The 16,849-nt window shown below is 40.3% G+C and overlaps 1 protein-coding gene across 1 annotated transcript; it reads left to right on the top strand.

Annotated features, from left to right (window-relative positions):
* Nucleotides 1-3,592: 3,592 nt before the first annotated feature.
* STMP1 (short transmembrane mitochondrial protein 1) lies at nt 3,593-16,819 on the top strand. The gene is made up of 3 exons (XM_060776813.2): nt 3,593-3,699; nt 14,921-14,974; nt 16,143-16,819. The coding sequence occupies exons 1-3, from the start codon at nt 3,685-3,687 to the stop codon at nt 16,218-16,220; spliced, it is 147 nt and encodes a 48-aa protein (XP_060632796.1). The 5' UTR covers nt 3,593-3,684; the 3' UTR covers nt 16,221-16,819.
* The last annotated feature ends 30 nt before the right edge of the window (nt 16,820-16,849 follow it).

Below are 16,849 nucleotides of genomic sequence, written 5' to 3'. Positions count from 1 at the left end.
CTCTCGGGTGCTAGAGTGCCTGGCTGCTGTGTCTCTCTGGATGAGGACGAACAAGCTGAAGATCAATCCCAACAAGACAGAGGTCCTCCTGGTTGATCGCAAACCAGACCGGGGTATAGGGTGGCAACCTGTGTTGGACGGGGTTACACTCCCCCTGAAGCCACAGGTCCGCAGCTTGGGAGTCCTCCTGGATTCATCACTTACGCTTGAGGCTCAGGCGTCGGCGGTGGCCGGGGGGGGGGGGGCTTTTGCACAACTGAGACTTGTGCGCCAGCTGCGCCCGTACCTCGCGAAGGCTGATCTGGCCGGGGTGGTCCATGCCTTAGTCACCTCTAGACTGGACTACTGCAATGCGCTCTATGTAGGGCTGCCCTTGAAAACGGCTCGGAAATTCCAACTGGTCCAACGGGCAGCAGCCAGGATGCTAACGGGGGCCCCTTACAGAGAGAGGTCAACCCTCCTGTTCAAGGAGCTCCACTGGCTGCCGTTTATCTTCCGAGCCCAATTTAAGGTGCAGGTGCTTACCTACAAAGCCCTGAACGGTTTGGGACCATCCTACCTTCGAGACCGCATCACAGTCTACGAACCCACACGCTCGCTCCGGTCATCAGGAGAGGCCCTACTCGTGATCCCACCCGCCTCGCAGGCGCGTTTGGTGGGGACGCGGGACAGGGCCTTCTCTGTGGTGGCCCCCCGCCTCTGGAATGCCCTCCCGAAAGATCTCAGACAGGCCCCCACCTTGGCGGTTTTTAGAAAAAACCTGAAAACCTGGCTATTCCAACGTGCCTTCTCAGATTAGGAACCCCACTATCAAAGCCCAGAAGCACTTTAGTAGAGTCAAGACCACTCTCAACGCACACCGCACTTATACTTTAATCTCATATCCCCCGACACTTTTCCCAGCACTTTTAATTTTGTACCCCACCCCAGCCGGCTCAGTTTTTTAATATGTCCCGTTGTATTGTTTATTGCTATTGTTCTCTGCTTAAACTGTTTTATTTGCTATGTATTGTATTGTTGTATTGTTGTATTGTGTTGTGCTGGGCTCCGGCCTGTTGTAAGCCGCATCGAGTCCCTTTGGGAGATGCTAGCGGGGTACAAATAAAGTTTAATAATAATAATAATAATAATAATAATAGACAGACAGACAGATAGAGCTGGAGTGACACTTTCAAAATGAACCTGTTCTGACTTACATACAAATTCAACTTAAGAAACACCTATAGAACCTAATTTGGGGACTGTCTGTATGTAGATGTGTGTGTGTATGTATGTATGTATGTATGTGTGTGTGTGTGTGTGTGTATACACACACACACATATGCATATGTACACACACATTTATAGAGATGTTTATATAAATATACACACACATATACAGTAATAATAATGAGATCTCTACATGCAATCTCCAATGTTTTTAATAAAGATGTGGATTTATATATTATATATGCATAGGTGTACACTCATACAATAGTGGCATCAATATTTATTTATTTACTCCATTTATATACCGCTTTTCTCAGCCCTCGGGTGACTCAAAGCAGTTTACAGTAGCAAAAATTCAATCCTTAACATCATAAAACAATTAAAACAATTAAAAACCATGGCATCAATATACAATAATACAAAGTCAATACAACATAACTCATAGCATCTCTTAGTTAAAATCAAGATCCAATCTCGTCATGTAGTCGTTCCCTGTTCCGATATTTGTTACACTGCCTTTTTGAATGCCTGCTCGAACAACCAGGTCTTAACCTGTCTTTGTGTGTATACATATATATACCTAGATTGTGTGTGTGTGTGTCATAATAGTGAGATATCTACATGCAATGTTTTAATAAAAGACATGGATTTTGTTAGGAAAGAAAAACCGTGGAGATATTTATTTATTTATTTATTTATTTATTTAGTGTCAAAAGCATTTCATAAATAAACCATTATAAAACTGATAAAATAGAGGAAACACAAGTGGCTGAATAATTGTAGACTAAAAACAGGCAACAGTGAATGCATTGTCTGTAGCTTTAAACAGTTCTTCCTCTGTGCATGAGGCAGGGCATTGTGGACAAGCATACAGATGGTGAGTTGTTCTGCTTCACAGTTGCCCAAGGTGGACTCTTCAAAGTGGTGCCATTTTACCAGGTTGCCTTTTGATCTGCCAACTCCACTTCTGAATCTGTTCAGGGACTTCCATGTTGCCCATTCTTTGTTTGCCCCTAGGGGAAGACCCTCGTAGGGGACTATCCAGTTGGAATTGCCTGGTTTAGCTGGCCAGAGGGATATTATTGTTGTTGCTGGAGAAACATTAAAAGGAGTGGTGGTTCTCATGAAACGTTTCCTTGATTTGACTCTACTGGGAGGCGGCCGATAGCCATGCTGTGGGTGGCTTGCACAGTATTCAACCTTATTTCTCTCTTAGGCCCCTTCCACACAGCTGAATAAAAGCCCACAGTATCTACTTTGAACTGGAATATATGGTAGTGTAGACTCAGATATCTCAGTTCAAAGCAGATACTGTTGAATTTACTGCCTTGATATTCTGGGTTATATGGCTGTGCGGAAGGGCCCACAGTTGGCAGCTACTGCCTGTCACACATGGGGGGGGGGGGGGATGTCAATGCCAGCCAGTTTATAGAGTCTATCAATAGGTGTAGGTTTGAGGCATCCTGTGATTAGAAGAGAAATGTATAGCCACCTCATTGTTTATTTATTTACAACATTTATGCCCCACCCTTCTCACCCTGAAGGGGACTCAAAGTGGTTTACAAGTTATATGTACATACAATATATTAATTAATCTAATTACCTCTCAACAAAAGATTGCTCCAGGCACTGCCAGGCAATCAAATGCTAATCAAGGTGATCAGCTGAAACATTCACACCTAGCTCCAGCAGACAAGAGTCCTTTGTCCCACCCTGGTCATTTCACAGATATATAAACCCTTTTTCCTATTTCCAACAGACCTCACTACCTCTGAGGATGCTTGCCATAGATGCAGGAGAAACGTCAGGAGAGAATGCCTCTAGAACATGGCCATATAGCCCGAAAAAAACTACAACAACCCAGTGATTCCGGCCATGAAAGCCTTCGACAATACATTGTTATTGTGTGTCTTCAAACTGTTTCCAAACTTACCACACAAATTTGTTATTGTGTGTCTTCAAATTGTTTCCGAACCTATCACACAAACAAGGATGAAACTACACTGCAGAATGAATGAAGTGTGACATCACTTTAACTGCCATGCCTCAATGCTATGGCATCATGGGTGTTGTAGTTTAGGGAGGCACCGCCCTCTTTGGCCAAGAAGGCTACAGATCTTGTAAAGCTACAAGTCCCAGGACTCCACAGCAGTGAGCCATGGCACATAAATTGGTGCCAAACTGCATTCCTTCTAGTTTAGACGCAAACAACAACGGTGTAAAACAAAACACAGCAAAATGTAAACAGAGCTCTTCCCCCCTCCCAACTCCTCAATGGGATCACGAGGCTGCGTTGGGACCACGCCTTCTTCAGCGAGAGGCGGAAAGGTCGTGGATAGGTTGGTTCGGGGAGCCATCAAACCTCTCGACCAATGGGAAGAGCGTGCGTGAGGCTGGGCAGCGCAGACCCGGAAGAGACTGTGTTGCTGGCGTCCTTTTGGCTGGAAGCGGAGGAGAGGCGGGAAAGAAGCCACCATGTTCCAGTTTCTGGTGAGTCTTTTGGGGAGGAGGCGAGGGAGAGGCCTGGGAAGGAGGGACAGAGGAAGAGCAGCAAAGGAAGGGGGGGGGGGAAACCTGCAAGAGAGCAGGGACTATGCTGGCCAGCCTCTTTGAACACACTCTTTAGCACAGGCATGGGCAAGCTTGGGCCCTCCAGGTGTTTTGGACTTCAACTCCCACAATTCCTAACAGCCGGTAGGCTGTTAGGAATTGTGGGAGTTGAAGTCCAAAACACCTGGAGGGCTCAAGCTTGCCCATGCCTGCTTTAGCAGTATCTGTTTAGCAGGCTGTCTTTCATATAGGGAACTCAACAATGGATACAATTAATATAATCCATATTTAAGTCAATACATACTGTAGAATGAATGATATAATATCAGAGTTACAAATTCTTGAACCGGAATTGTTTTGGATTTTGGATATGTTCAGATTTTTGCAGTAATGAGAGATCTTGGGTATGTTTTAGCCCTATAATAATAACAATAACAACACTATATTTGTACCTCGTTACCATCTCCCCAAGGGACTCGGTGCGGCTTACATGAGGCCGAGCCCAAACACAACAATACAAGCAATTAAAAACATAGGCAATAAAATATACAACATTATCAATAAGACAACACACAATTAAAAACAGTGGGAAGGCTCCAGCCCAGCTATATGGCTCCAGCCCAGCTTACTTGTCTGAACGTATCTCCCTCTACGTTCCGCCTCGTAGTTTAAGATCCACCAGGGAGCTCCTGCTCTTGGTCCCGCCAGACTCGCAAATGCGTCTGGTGGGGACGAGGGACAGGGCCTTCTCAGTGGTGACCCCCCGCTTGTGGAACTCGCTCCTCAGCAAGATTAGATCGGCGTCCTCTCTCCTTTTCCTTTAGGAAAGAACTGAAATCGTGGCTGTGGAACCAGGCCTTTGGCACTTTGGACATTGAACTACTAGGCCATATAATTGTTATAATAATGGAAACAGCTATATGATTATATAACTAATGCTATTGTTTAAATTTATTGTATATTTATGGTTTTATATTGTCGTTTATTGTGATATTTGTGGCATCAAATTGTTGCCAGTGTTAGCCGCTCTGAGTCTTCCCTTGAGAATTGTAATGTAATTTCACCACATTTTAGTCCTAGTAGAAAGGTAAAGGTTTCCCCTTCACATTAAGTCTAGTCATTTCGGACTCTGCAAGGTGGTGCTCATCTTCACTTCTAAGCTAAAGAGTTGGCGTTGTCCATAGATGCTACCAAGGTCATGTGGTCAGCATGACTGCATAGAGCACTATTACCTTCCCACCGAAGTGGTACCTATTGATTTACTTCTGCTAACCTAGCAGAAGCTATCAGCGAGAGCTCACCCTGCTCCCTGGATTTGAATCATCAGTTTTTCAGTCTGCAAGTTCAGCAGCTCAGCTTTTTAACCTTCTGCTTGAAGAGGAAAACCTTTTTTAAAAAATCTAACCCCAACCCCCGCCCCCCCCCCCCCCCTCCCAAATCACCCAATCCTTCCAGTATTATAAGATGTCACGGGTGCATATATTTTTGATTGATACCAGTGTCAGGGAAAGGCCCAGGAACTGTATTATAGGTTGCAGCCTGGTGCATGTCTGCAGAGGAGGAGGCATTACAAACAGTGGGATTTATGTTTGACTCCATATCGTAGAATTGCTCTCTTAAGCAGTTCCACACACAGGGAAAAACATCATAATCCTTTGCAGGCCACCTTCCAATTTCCAGTTATTTCCCACCTGTTTTCTGACTTGACCAATGGTCTGCACTGTGGAATGAATGCAGTTTCATGCTGCTTTAATTGCTACAGCTCTGTGCTATGGAATCCTGGGATTTGTAGCATTGTGGGGCACCAGCTTTGGCAAAGAAGGCTAAAGACCATGTAAATCTACAATTCCCAGGATTCCATAACATTGAACCATGGCAGCTAAAGTGGAGTCAGACTGCTTTAATTCTGTAGTGCAGATGAACCCCTACAATACTGACTTTTCACTCCTTTTATCAATTTACTGTAGCTCTGAGATGAGTATCGAGAGCTTTGGGGAGTTACTTTTTTGGAACTGCAAGCCACAGAGTCCCCTCCTGGCTAAGAGTTGTAGTCACCCAAAATGTAGCTTTCCCAAGCTGTGTGGAAATGTGTTAGTAATTCAGACTGCTCACTCAGGGGTGAGAGTTATGTGAGCAATCCAACAATAATAATCATGCGGCCTACATTCTAAGAACATAAACTATTAGATTTAATCTTTATGTACATTTGCTGAATATTTTCTCAATATTTTCAACATGGGTATGTTTCAAAAGCTGATTTGGTGATTGATAGTCTTTTTATTATACTATACAGCTGGAAAAGCTCTCTGAGCAGTTAATAAAATATAATAATATTTAATAATATAACAATAATATAAATGGTAGCCCTGTCTCCTTGATTGAAAAGTTGATGGTGGTTGGTTGAAAAGTGAGATCCGGTGCCTGTAAATAAGTCATGTTGAAGTAGGTTAAAACAAATGAGAAAGAGGTTAAGTACTGGATTTTGTGGACTTGCAAAAATTGTTAATATGTAGCTTTACTTATCTATTTATTTGTTTTTTCAGGCAAAAGTAACAGCCAGAATTGTCTTCCCACTAGGAAGCTGCCATTGTTAATCTATGTATGCAAACTCCACTATTGATAATCAGTTATGTGCAGCAAGCTGACACATAACTGGTATGTGATACCACCACCCCTTATCTCTCTTGTAAAAGAAACCAAACCCATTCTTCTCGAGTGGATATTGACCTATATTTTGAAATGAAGCAGAAAGTTGGCTCTTGCCTTATTTATAGAGCACTTCAGTGCCTGGCATTGTACATTATTGACCCAAATATTAGGCATGGGTGCACACATTCCTTCATGTTTAAGACTAGCGTTTCTCCTAACCGGCTGACTTTTTTTCTCATCACTTGATCCTGTCCATTTTATCTGCTTCCTTTATAGATCACAGAATTATAGATCAATATGGTGGTTTTGTGTGTATCAGTTTTGAGTAAAAATTACCACTGAACTTTTGTACTTGAAGCCTATTGTGCACTTGGAACATTTTATCTTGAAGAAATTTTACGCCTCTAGAATAGCCTGACTGTTTACTGAGCCAAAGTTTGAATTGGTTTAAGTGTTTCAAAGAAAGCAAGATTAAACCTACTTCCAAAGTTCAATTTAGCGGTGTTCAGGTGTTTGCCTGAATTCATGAGAGCCATAATGGCAAAGAGTAGCAACTGAAAACTTGTGGCTCTCTGATTTAATTAGTCTGAGGTCTGTATGTATACATATTGCAAATACTATACTTTATCCCAGTATTCTTTTTATCCCACTGAATTCATCTGCAAAAAAGCTTAACACCATTGTCCTTTATGCACTTAACAAAGAATAATTCCTGCTGATTCTGTAGATTAAGACACACTCATTCAGGTTTCAAGTAGATGTTCTTATTTATCTCTTAATTGATGTTGTTATTAAGTTTTGAATGTGTTGTGCTGAAAAGAGATTAAATTATTTTAACTTTATTTTGTTTTAATATTTTTTTTCATGTCAAGAGCGACTTGAGAAACTGTAAGTTGCTTCTGGTGTGAGAGAATTGGCCATCTACAAGGACATTGCCCAGGAGATGCCTGGATGTTTGATGTTTTACCATCCTTTTGGGAGGCTTCTCTTATGTCCTTACATGGGGAGCTGGAGCTGACAGAGGGAGCTCAACCAGCTCTCCCCTATTAGTCAGCAGTCCTGCCAGCACAAGGGTTGAACCCTTTGTGCCACCGGGGGGCCTGTTTTAACATTATAGTCAATCTTTTAATACTGTATTTCTTTGATTCTAAGATGCACACTAATTTCAGTACTACCAACAGAAAAAGCCCCTATATATGTGTGTGTGTACCCACAATTCTAAGATACACACTATTTAGAGATGTTTACCTGGGGGAAACTGCATGTCTTAGAATGGAAGGAAAAACTTATTCTGCTTTCAATTGATTTTTCTTTTCTTTTGGGAGTCATCTTGGTCCTGGAAGAAATGTAGGATTTAGATTTCACGATAAAGAGTTAACTTGTTAAATTTCTACTCAATCTTTCTACCATCTGGTGCTCAAGGCGATTAACAACAGCAGACGAAAAGTTTTAAAAATCCAAAAAAATCAGGTGAATATGTTACATCTATGGAACAGCTTTGGGCAAGACATGACATATATTGTTGTATGAGCTTTCTCTCTAGAGCAGTGGTTCCCAAACTTTAATCTTCCAGGGGTTTTGAACCTCACCTCCCAGGGCTTCAGCTATCTTGACAATTGGTTAGGAGTTCTGGGAGTGGAAGTAGTAGTAGTAGTAGTAGTAGTAGTAATAATAAATAATAATAATTTGTATTCCACCCTATCTCCCTGAGGGGACACAGGGTGGATTCCAGCACACGCAAACACAAGGCAAACATTCAATACTTAGAAACAACCATAACACAGATAAAGGTAAAAGTTTCCCCTTCTCATTCTTGGAGGTAGTGCTCATCTCTGGCTCTGGGGGATAGTGCTCATCCCCATTTCCAAGCCAAAAAGCCTACATTGTCCGTAGACACCTCCTATGTCATGTGGCTGTCATGACTGCATGGAGCACCATTTCCAATTCCAAGACACCTGGAGGCCCAAAGGTTGGGAGTAGAGTATTTGCTTTGGTCATATTATGATCAGGCGGTGGTAGCTTGAAAGATTAGCATAACCTGGGACTAGAAGGAAACACCAAGAGCATGATTCGTTTAATGAAAGCATTTGATTTTCTTTCAAAAACTTTTCTTTTGTTTGGGAACAGATGCTTAAAGGGAACTTGGAATATCCTATTCTTCTAGTAAGAATCCTGGGGCATAGTGCCCAGTTTCATGTCTAATAAACACCATAGCTTTGTGATACCACATGTGCTTTACACGGAGAAGGCCCCATATTCAATCTGTGGTAGATATTAAGCTAAAGGGATTGATGGCCTGAAATGATGTGAGTAAGCTGCTTATTTTCACAACAACCCTCAGATAGGACAGTGAGAAAGAATGTGTGACTGGTTACCCAATGAATCTCAGAAATGCAATGAAACAGAATAAAATATATCCTAAGAAGCTATCTTAAATACAGAAAAAGAGGTAAACGATATTGGGATTTAGCTGCATGTGATTGTACAGTTAACTATGATCTGAATAATTAGTCCCACCTGTTTTTTTTTTTTTTTTTTTTTTGTAGCTTTGGACTTCAACTACTAGAAATCACATTGGGAGAACCAGAGTTTGAGAACTGGTGTTCCGGTAGCATCCTTTGTGACTTTGATGCCCTCACTTTGAAACCCACATATAGAGTGATCAATGAAATATAGCAAATCATAGAATCATTGAGTTGGAAGAGACCTCGTAGGCCATCCAGTCCAATCCCCTGCCAAGAAGCAGGAAAATCGCATTCAATGCACCCCCAACAGATGGCCATCCAGCCTCTGTTTCAAAGTGTACAAAGAAGGAGCCTCCACCACACTGAGGCAGAGAGTTCCGCTGCTGAACAGCTCTTACAGTCAGGAAGTTCTTCCTAATGTTCAGTGGAATCTCCTTTCTTGTAGTTTGAAGCCATTGTTCTGGGTACTAGTCTCCAGAGCAGCAGAAAACAAGCTTGCTCCCTCCTCTCTATGACTTCCCCTCACATATTTATACATGGCCCTCATCATTTCTTCTCTCAGCCGTCTCTTCTGCAGGCTAAACATGCCCAGCTCTTTAAGTCACTCCTCATGGGGCTTGTTCTCCAGACCTTTGATCATTTAGTCACCCTCCTCTGGGCACATTTCAGCTTGTCAACATCTCCCTTCAATTGTGATGCCCAGAAGATCTCTCCTGTGATCTTGGTCATTGAGTGATGAATGCATCCAACAAAGCATGCTTCATCTCATCTCAAAGTACTGTTTGGGAAATGAAAGCTTATATATTATTTCCTCTGCTCATATTTAATTCCAGTGAATGATAGACTACATCAGTCACAACGCATGCCACATTACAATTGGTTTCTCTTCTTATTTGTTCAAACCACATAATTTGATTTTGATCTTAGAGAAGTAATCTTTTTCTCCACTTGGATTGTTTTGTTTGTTTCTGCTTAGTTTTTCTTCCTTTGACAAAGTGATGGATGAAACTCTTAACAGAACCTTAAGTATTTTTGGTTTGACCAAATGATTGCTTAGTCCATGATAAAAATCACATTTACTTAAGGCTTTCTGATTTGTCTTTGAGAATAGGAAGAATGGAGAAAAGAAGAGCTTATATATTCTGTCTTCTCTTCTGTGTGTTTGGTGTAGGAAGTCTCAGATCCTCCATCTTCTTGGCTAAGACTGTTGCAAGGAGATAAAGGGATAATCTTATAAGTGTACTTTTGTCTTCATTTTTAAAAGACTGCGCTAATTGCATAGTTATTTCTTAAAGCTTTGCATAAAATGAGGATTATTATGGGAAGGCTTGTAAATTCTTAACAGTCCTTGTTACTGGAACTGAGCCATTTTTAAACTTTAAATTAAATGGACCAGATCATGTAACTGCCAGCATTCTGGTGGACCACTTTTTATATTGCAGTGGAGGCAGTCAAAGTACAGCTTTGTACAGTCTCATAATTAAGATGCAGGTGGGATATTTGTGCGGTGGTTCTCTTGAAATGCCTTTCTAGGTTCTGTAGAGCCATTTATCAATCGGTTTTGCAAACACAACCACAGTTGAATCCCAAAATATTTTTAACAATGCTCCAAATTGAAAACATAGTAATTTTCCCAAAAGGTTCATGCATCAAATGAGGTGTGATTGCAGGACTTGATTGAAGGATTCATCTACATATGGTGCTTGGATGCAGCCTTAGAGCTTTGAATAAAAACAGGCGCAAACACATAGCAGAAGTTATGCTACAAGTAATTTATATTTTTGTCCCCTTCTAAATATACAATTGAAAGTTTTATTATCTGGTTGCCGTTTGGAGTATGATGGGTGGCTGTTTTAGGAATACCTTCTACAAACAGTATGTAACAGCTCTCTGAAGGTTTTCTTTTTCTATTTTAAGTGTGTTATTTGGACCAAAAAGATTGGGTTGTTGTAGGTTATTTTGGGCTATATGGCCATGTTCTAGAGGCATTTTCTCCTGACGTTTCGCCTGCATCTATGGCAAGCATCCTCAGAGATAGCGGGGCCATCAAATGCTAATCAAAGTGGTCAGTTGAAACATTCACACCTAGCTCCAACAGACAAGAGTTCTTTGACCCACCCTGGTCATTCCACAGATATATAAACCCATTTTCCTAGTTCCAACAGACCTCACTACCTCTGAGGATGCTTGCCATAGATGCAGGCAAAACGTCAGGAGAGAATGCCTCTAGAACATGGCCATATAACCCGAAAAAACCTATAACAACCCAGTGATTCTGGCCATTAAAGCCTTTGACAATACACCAGAAAAGATTGTTTAGCTCAAATATTGGTTGCGGTGGGGGGGGGGGGGGGGTGCCATGGTCTTTAGGAGGAATGCCTAGAAATGCTCTTGTCCTCTCCCTGCTCTGTCTATTCATAGCTTGGGGCAGATAGTATTGGCCGAACCAGAAAGAACATTCCCTCCCAACCAGTGCCTGACATCTTGTTTACCATATGAAATGCTTTGTGCTAAAGTGCCAACTGCTCTCCTAATCTTCATTGGCTCCTTTCCTCCCTGGACAAGGAAAAAGCGTGGAACTTTGTTTCTTCCTGGGAGAACATTTTTCTGGTTTCATAGTGGAACCAAAGACCAAAGGTTAAAAAAATGCAAAACAAACAAATATACTCAAATACTTTTGGTTTTCTAGAAGTGAACTAGGTTTGTCTTATTCTGAAACCAGCGAGATGGAGCTAGTGGACCAAGTGTAAGAAGCTATAAGACAAAGATAGCATTCCCTCAAAAACTAGAGTGAGAAGGGTTCATTAAGAAATGTAGCACAAGAAGAGAAAGAAATAGGAAACGGAATATAGATGGAAGACCAAGAAAGTGTTTTTGTACCCAGTGGATGATTGGGAGAGATCTTTGTGTGGTTAGATAAGCAGAGCCAAAAGTGAAGAAACACATATTGTTCTCATAGGCATTTGGTCTGTGGTTTGCCCTAAAAATTTTCTGTAAAAACCAGCCCAGTATGATGCTCCAGTAAATGTGTGGCAAAATAGTCAATTTTTCCAACCGCTAGTTGGTGGAATGATGCCGGTATGCATTTTATGTTTTTCTGGCTTGAAGCAAAGAAGGCAGTATTGTTCCAGCAGGGATAAGGTAGCTTTGGTTCATCTTGTTCTTCATCTGGGTGAAGCTTTTACATGTAATCTCTTTTTATTAATTTCCCCCCAAAACATGCAGAAATGAGATGCTTGTTTCTATAAAGATATTTCCTAAAAGTGTAGGGACAGCAGAGGGGCATTTCTGGAACCAACTTAATGCAAGGAAAATACACCATGATTTTAGATGATTACTGTGCGAATGAAGAAGAGAGAGTGGGAGTATATAAATTAGTGGGGTTCCCAATGGCAGGCATACCTTTTCAAGGGCTAAGAGTAGGTTTTAAAAATTATTATATTTGTGTAGAACTCACAGAAGTTTTGGGAAAAGGCTTCTAAAATCCTCCAGCCATTGTGGCTGCTTTCAGTACTTCTCTTACAGCCAGGGGCATTATGATACCAATTTTTCTGCGAGGACTTTTCCAGAATCTGTATTTATGGAGCTGAATTAATACATAGAAGTATTGTTATACATTAGCTGACACAGATTAAGTGTCACAAATGACGTTTTATGTGTTCATATACACTGGGAGGGGTAGCTGGAAGCAGGCTCTCTCTTTTGGACTCCAACTAGACATAATGTCTCCTGGCATTCTTAAGGCACAGTGCTATTTTGGGCCAAAGAATGCAGCAAATAACATTGGGGTACATTGTGTGTTTGTGAGTGTACACTGGTGCGTTATGCCAGTCCGGTAAAGTATAAACAGAGGCGTCTTCTTACCTTTGGAATTCAGAGTGGGTTCTTATTGCTGGCTGGGGAATCTGAGAATGGTAGTCCATAATGTGACTTTTATCAGCTCTAGTTAGAATAGAAGATACTGTCTTTAGGTTTGTGTCTGTCCTTGTTCCCATTCTTGGGTTAACAGGCGTATCTTATTATAAAAGACGTCCTTATTAGAAGATAGGAAAGCTTGCTCCATGTTACAAGTTTGGAAAGGTTACCTTTTTATAGAAACTGAACATGATGTTTTTTAAAAATCTGATATGCGTTTGTTGCCATGACAGGAGACATGAACTCTAATTGTTATTCTGTTGTGTTATTCCTTTCTAGATAATTGGTGATTAGGAAAAGGGCCACAATTTATAATTTGACATTCTGATTTAGGGACACCAAGCAGATATCCCTACGCAGTTTTGCTAGCTTCGCTCTTCCAGGGGTGCAAGATTTTAAGAAATGAGCTGGGTATTTCCAAGCTATTAGACCAGTGGTTCCCAACCTTTTTTTGACCACTTGACCAGGGACTAATTTGACCAGGGACTACTCTCCAACATTAGTACCAAAAGGGTTACAAATCAATTTTTGGTCAACGTTAGATTTGATTTGGTTATTTGGGGTGGTGATTCAGAAAACTGCATTGGATAGACCACTTCAGCTCTAGTTTCTGATACAGAACATATGCCATCCTGTAGTCGCCATCTGCTCACCCACAGAAAACCATATTTAATAAGCCTTGGTATTATAAGGGTTTTGTGAGACCTGTCGCTCTTGTTGCAACAGTGTAGTAATGGTGAGAACCATATTTTAGTTCTTGCCGACCACTGATGGTCTACGGACCACACCATGCTCTTGTTGTAAAACTGTAGTAACGGTGAGGACCATATTTTAGTTTTTGCGGGCCACTGGTGGTCCATGGGCTACAAGTTGGGAAACACTGTATTAAACAATTGTAAAAATTAAAATGTATCATGACCACCCACACTTCATGACAGTTGTAAAAGCTCACTGCACTCTCACATTGTTTTCCAAGTTTTCCATTATCTGATGATGTTCTATTTGTTGAGTGTTCCACATGTATGTTTAAATACATATTGTGTATTATAAATATGAAAATGATTCCATACTTGTGGCTCATGGCTGCACAGCATGAGGATTCGAGACTGTAGGTTCTATGGCAACATTGGAGATGTAGCAATTGTACGTCTTCTGAAGGAGATTGCGCAAATGAGTTTTATTCTGGTATAAACTAATTGAATTTAATTTTCGTCTGTACTTCTAAGAATCACATTTGTTACATTCTACAGGGAGTAAGCGATGAATACTCTGTGCCTGTAATAAATAGCATCTCTACTCTTTAAAATGGATGGACATCTGGAGGTGGCTTTTTAAATCATGTGTAAATTTACTGGGTATATGCCAATAATCCCCAGTGTCAGTAAAACCTTCTTTACTTTTGTGGCTGCAGAATAGATCCTCATAAAGTGCAGCCATGTACCAAAAGCAATAAAATATTTTCACCACTTGCTGAAACATTTCGCTCACTCTTTTAACATAATATTTGAGGACCTTTTTTTTAGTTAAAAGAGATTTAAGAAGCACATGTAAAAGATTAATGTTGGAAAGCAGAGCACAAAAGTGGTGAAATCCTTCTGTAAAATATTAGGCTACAATCAGAGCTTGAAGACGTTTCTTCTTTTAGACTTCAGCTCCAAAATGTCTCAAGTCAAGTCAACTTGGTCGGTAAAAAAAAAATATGTCTGAGCTCTTCTTAGAGTGGACTATGAGATTGGATTAGAGAACTTCCTAGTGGCCATGTGCTTGATTCAGGATAAAGCCAATGGCAAGATTGAACATCTACCAAGATCCACAACTTCAGAGGTTTCTTACAGCCTTCAAATGCTACAAATTTACAAGAATTCCCGTGCATTTTAAAATTGAAAATAGTGGCTGCAGGAATTAATTGTTTCTTTATGGGGCTTACATGTAAGCTGGAATTCAGAACAGTGGAATCCACTTTGTGAAAACATTGGGTGAAAATATTATAACTATTTAAATGAGAATCAGGTTTGTTTTGAAACTTCTTCTCTTTTTAAAAAAGAAGCCCTAATAGAAAAATCATGTTTTTTGCATTCAAAACTGGTGAGGAGAAAAATGTATGATTGTTCTCCCTTTTGTTTTGTCATTAGGTTGGGTTTGCACTTGGCAATGTAGTCGGGATGTATCTTGCCCAGAACTATGATGTAAGTATTTTGCTGTTTTGCTACTGTTAAGCTTGAGGTTGTGTTTGCTTTATCAGATTCAGGGTTGGGGAAATGATAGCTGGCCATATGTTCTTGGGCTCTAGTTCCCATCAACTCCAAAAAGAATGGCCAGTAGTCAGATAATATGGAACATATAGTCCAGAAATATCAGATTGTCACCTTTATTCTATATAATTACAGGAGATACTTCAGCTCTGGTTTTTGTGTTTACAGCCTGGTAGGATACCTTTGTATAAGGAATGAGTAAATATCAATTTCTGCTCCATAGCACTTTTCCGTGCCTTCCCCAGTATTTCTCTTTCATCTTTTCATTTAAATCTGAAATTATTCATTTCAATTTATGTGAAAATGTACCTTTAAACACATTTATAAAGCATTTTGTTGCTGTTTATCACAAATTTCAGAAAAGTTCAAAATCTTGTTGGGAGATGGTTTGGTTTCAATTCTCAGGAGATACAAAACAGCTTAGCTCACACTGTAGTACTCAGATACTGAATTTCTCTGGCATCCTAAATTGCCTGCAGGCCAGAAATTATGGACTATGGATAATTTTATTCAGTTCGTATTTGATACAAACTTAACTAAATTGGGTGGAAGCTCTTTTTGTAGGCAAGAAGGAACAGAGATGTCAACCAACTTTATTCCACATGCTAAGTCTGGCTCTGAGCTATTTTTGTTACTCTGCCAGTGAATGTATGTTAGAACAGGAGCGGGCAACTTGCAAAAACAAAAAACAACCCCCCCACCTCCAATTTGCTTTAATGCAGCTCCTATTAGCCTTACCTAACATAACATACAGGGATAGATCATGGGAATCCCAATCTAACCACATCTCAGTGACCACAATTTCTCTCTGCCTATGTTTTGGGCCACTTTTTTGTAAATTCTGCTAGTGTTCTGTTCACATCTGTTGGTAGGATATTTAAGGGAATCAGTTTACTTGGATAATGGGCATAGATTCATGAAAGAAATGAAACATAATGACATATCCAAGTAATTAAGCAGATGGAAAATTGGATTTTAATGTATTAGAAATGTGAAATCGGGGTGAGTAAGATGGCATACTTCTTTAGTTTCTGGTGTTCTCATTTCAGTTCTTTCAAATGAATTATTAGAAGATCTTATGTTCACTTCTGCTTTTTAATAGGTTCCGAATCTTGCGAAAAAAATTGAAGATATCAAGAGAGACGTGGAAGCTAAAAAGAAACCTCCAAATGACAAATGATGATGACTTAGCTGCCTCTATTAATTGTAGATGTTCTAGATAGCCACTGGGCCATAGGTGCCAAACCTTAAAGTGGTTTTCGTGGATTCCTTCCAAGTCTAATCTTGGAGAACCTCAACTGCCCTCCCCAAAAAGTTTTGCCTCATCTCATGGGACCTCCCAGGATATTTGATCTTTTTTCTATCCTAATAATAAGAAAAACAAAACAGAGAAAGAAGCTGAATTTTTGTTCTTGGTGTCTGTGCTCAGTATTTTACATTCAGTGTTAATGTGTTGTAGGCATAGAGTAATGAAATGTGTCTCTCTTTCCAATTCAACACATAATCGTGCTGTTACAAGGGCTCATGAATGCAACTGAAGGAAATGAATCATGAATAAGCATCCAAAGATACCCTTTCCAAATTTACTTAAGAGCACAGCTTTTCATTCCTTTTTAATAACTGATTTATAGTATACCTAATCACTGATTAAAATTGGCTTTTTCCTGAATTGAGTATTTTCTGATTTTATACTTGTCATATGTTGTGCCTTGTATAGTCTCTTGTTCTGTCCCACATAAAATGAATATGAAACGCTGAGTAAATGAGGTGTGTGAAGCATTGTTGGATTTTGTGTCTTTTTTTCACTCA

The sequence above is a fragment of the Anolis sagrei genome, chromosome 5 (genome assembly GCF_037176765.1).
Source record: "Anolis sagrei isolate rAnoSag1 chromosome 5, rAnoSag1.mat, whole genome shotgun sequence".
NCBI lineage: Eukaryota > Metazoa > Chordata > Lepidosauria > Squamata > Dactyloidae > Anolis > Anolis sagrei.
Note: the sequence above shows the minus strand (reverse complement) of the source record. Positions and strands in the feature narration are given on the sequence as shown.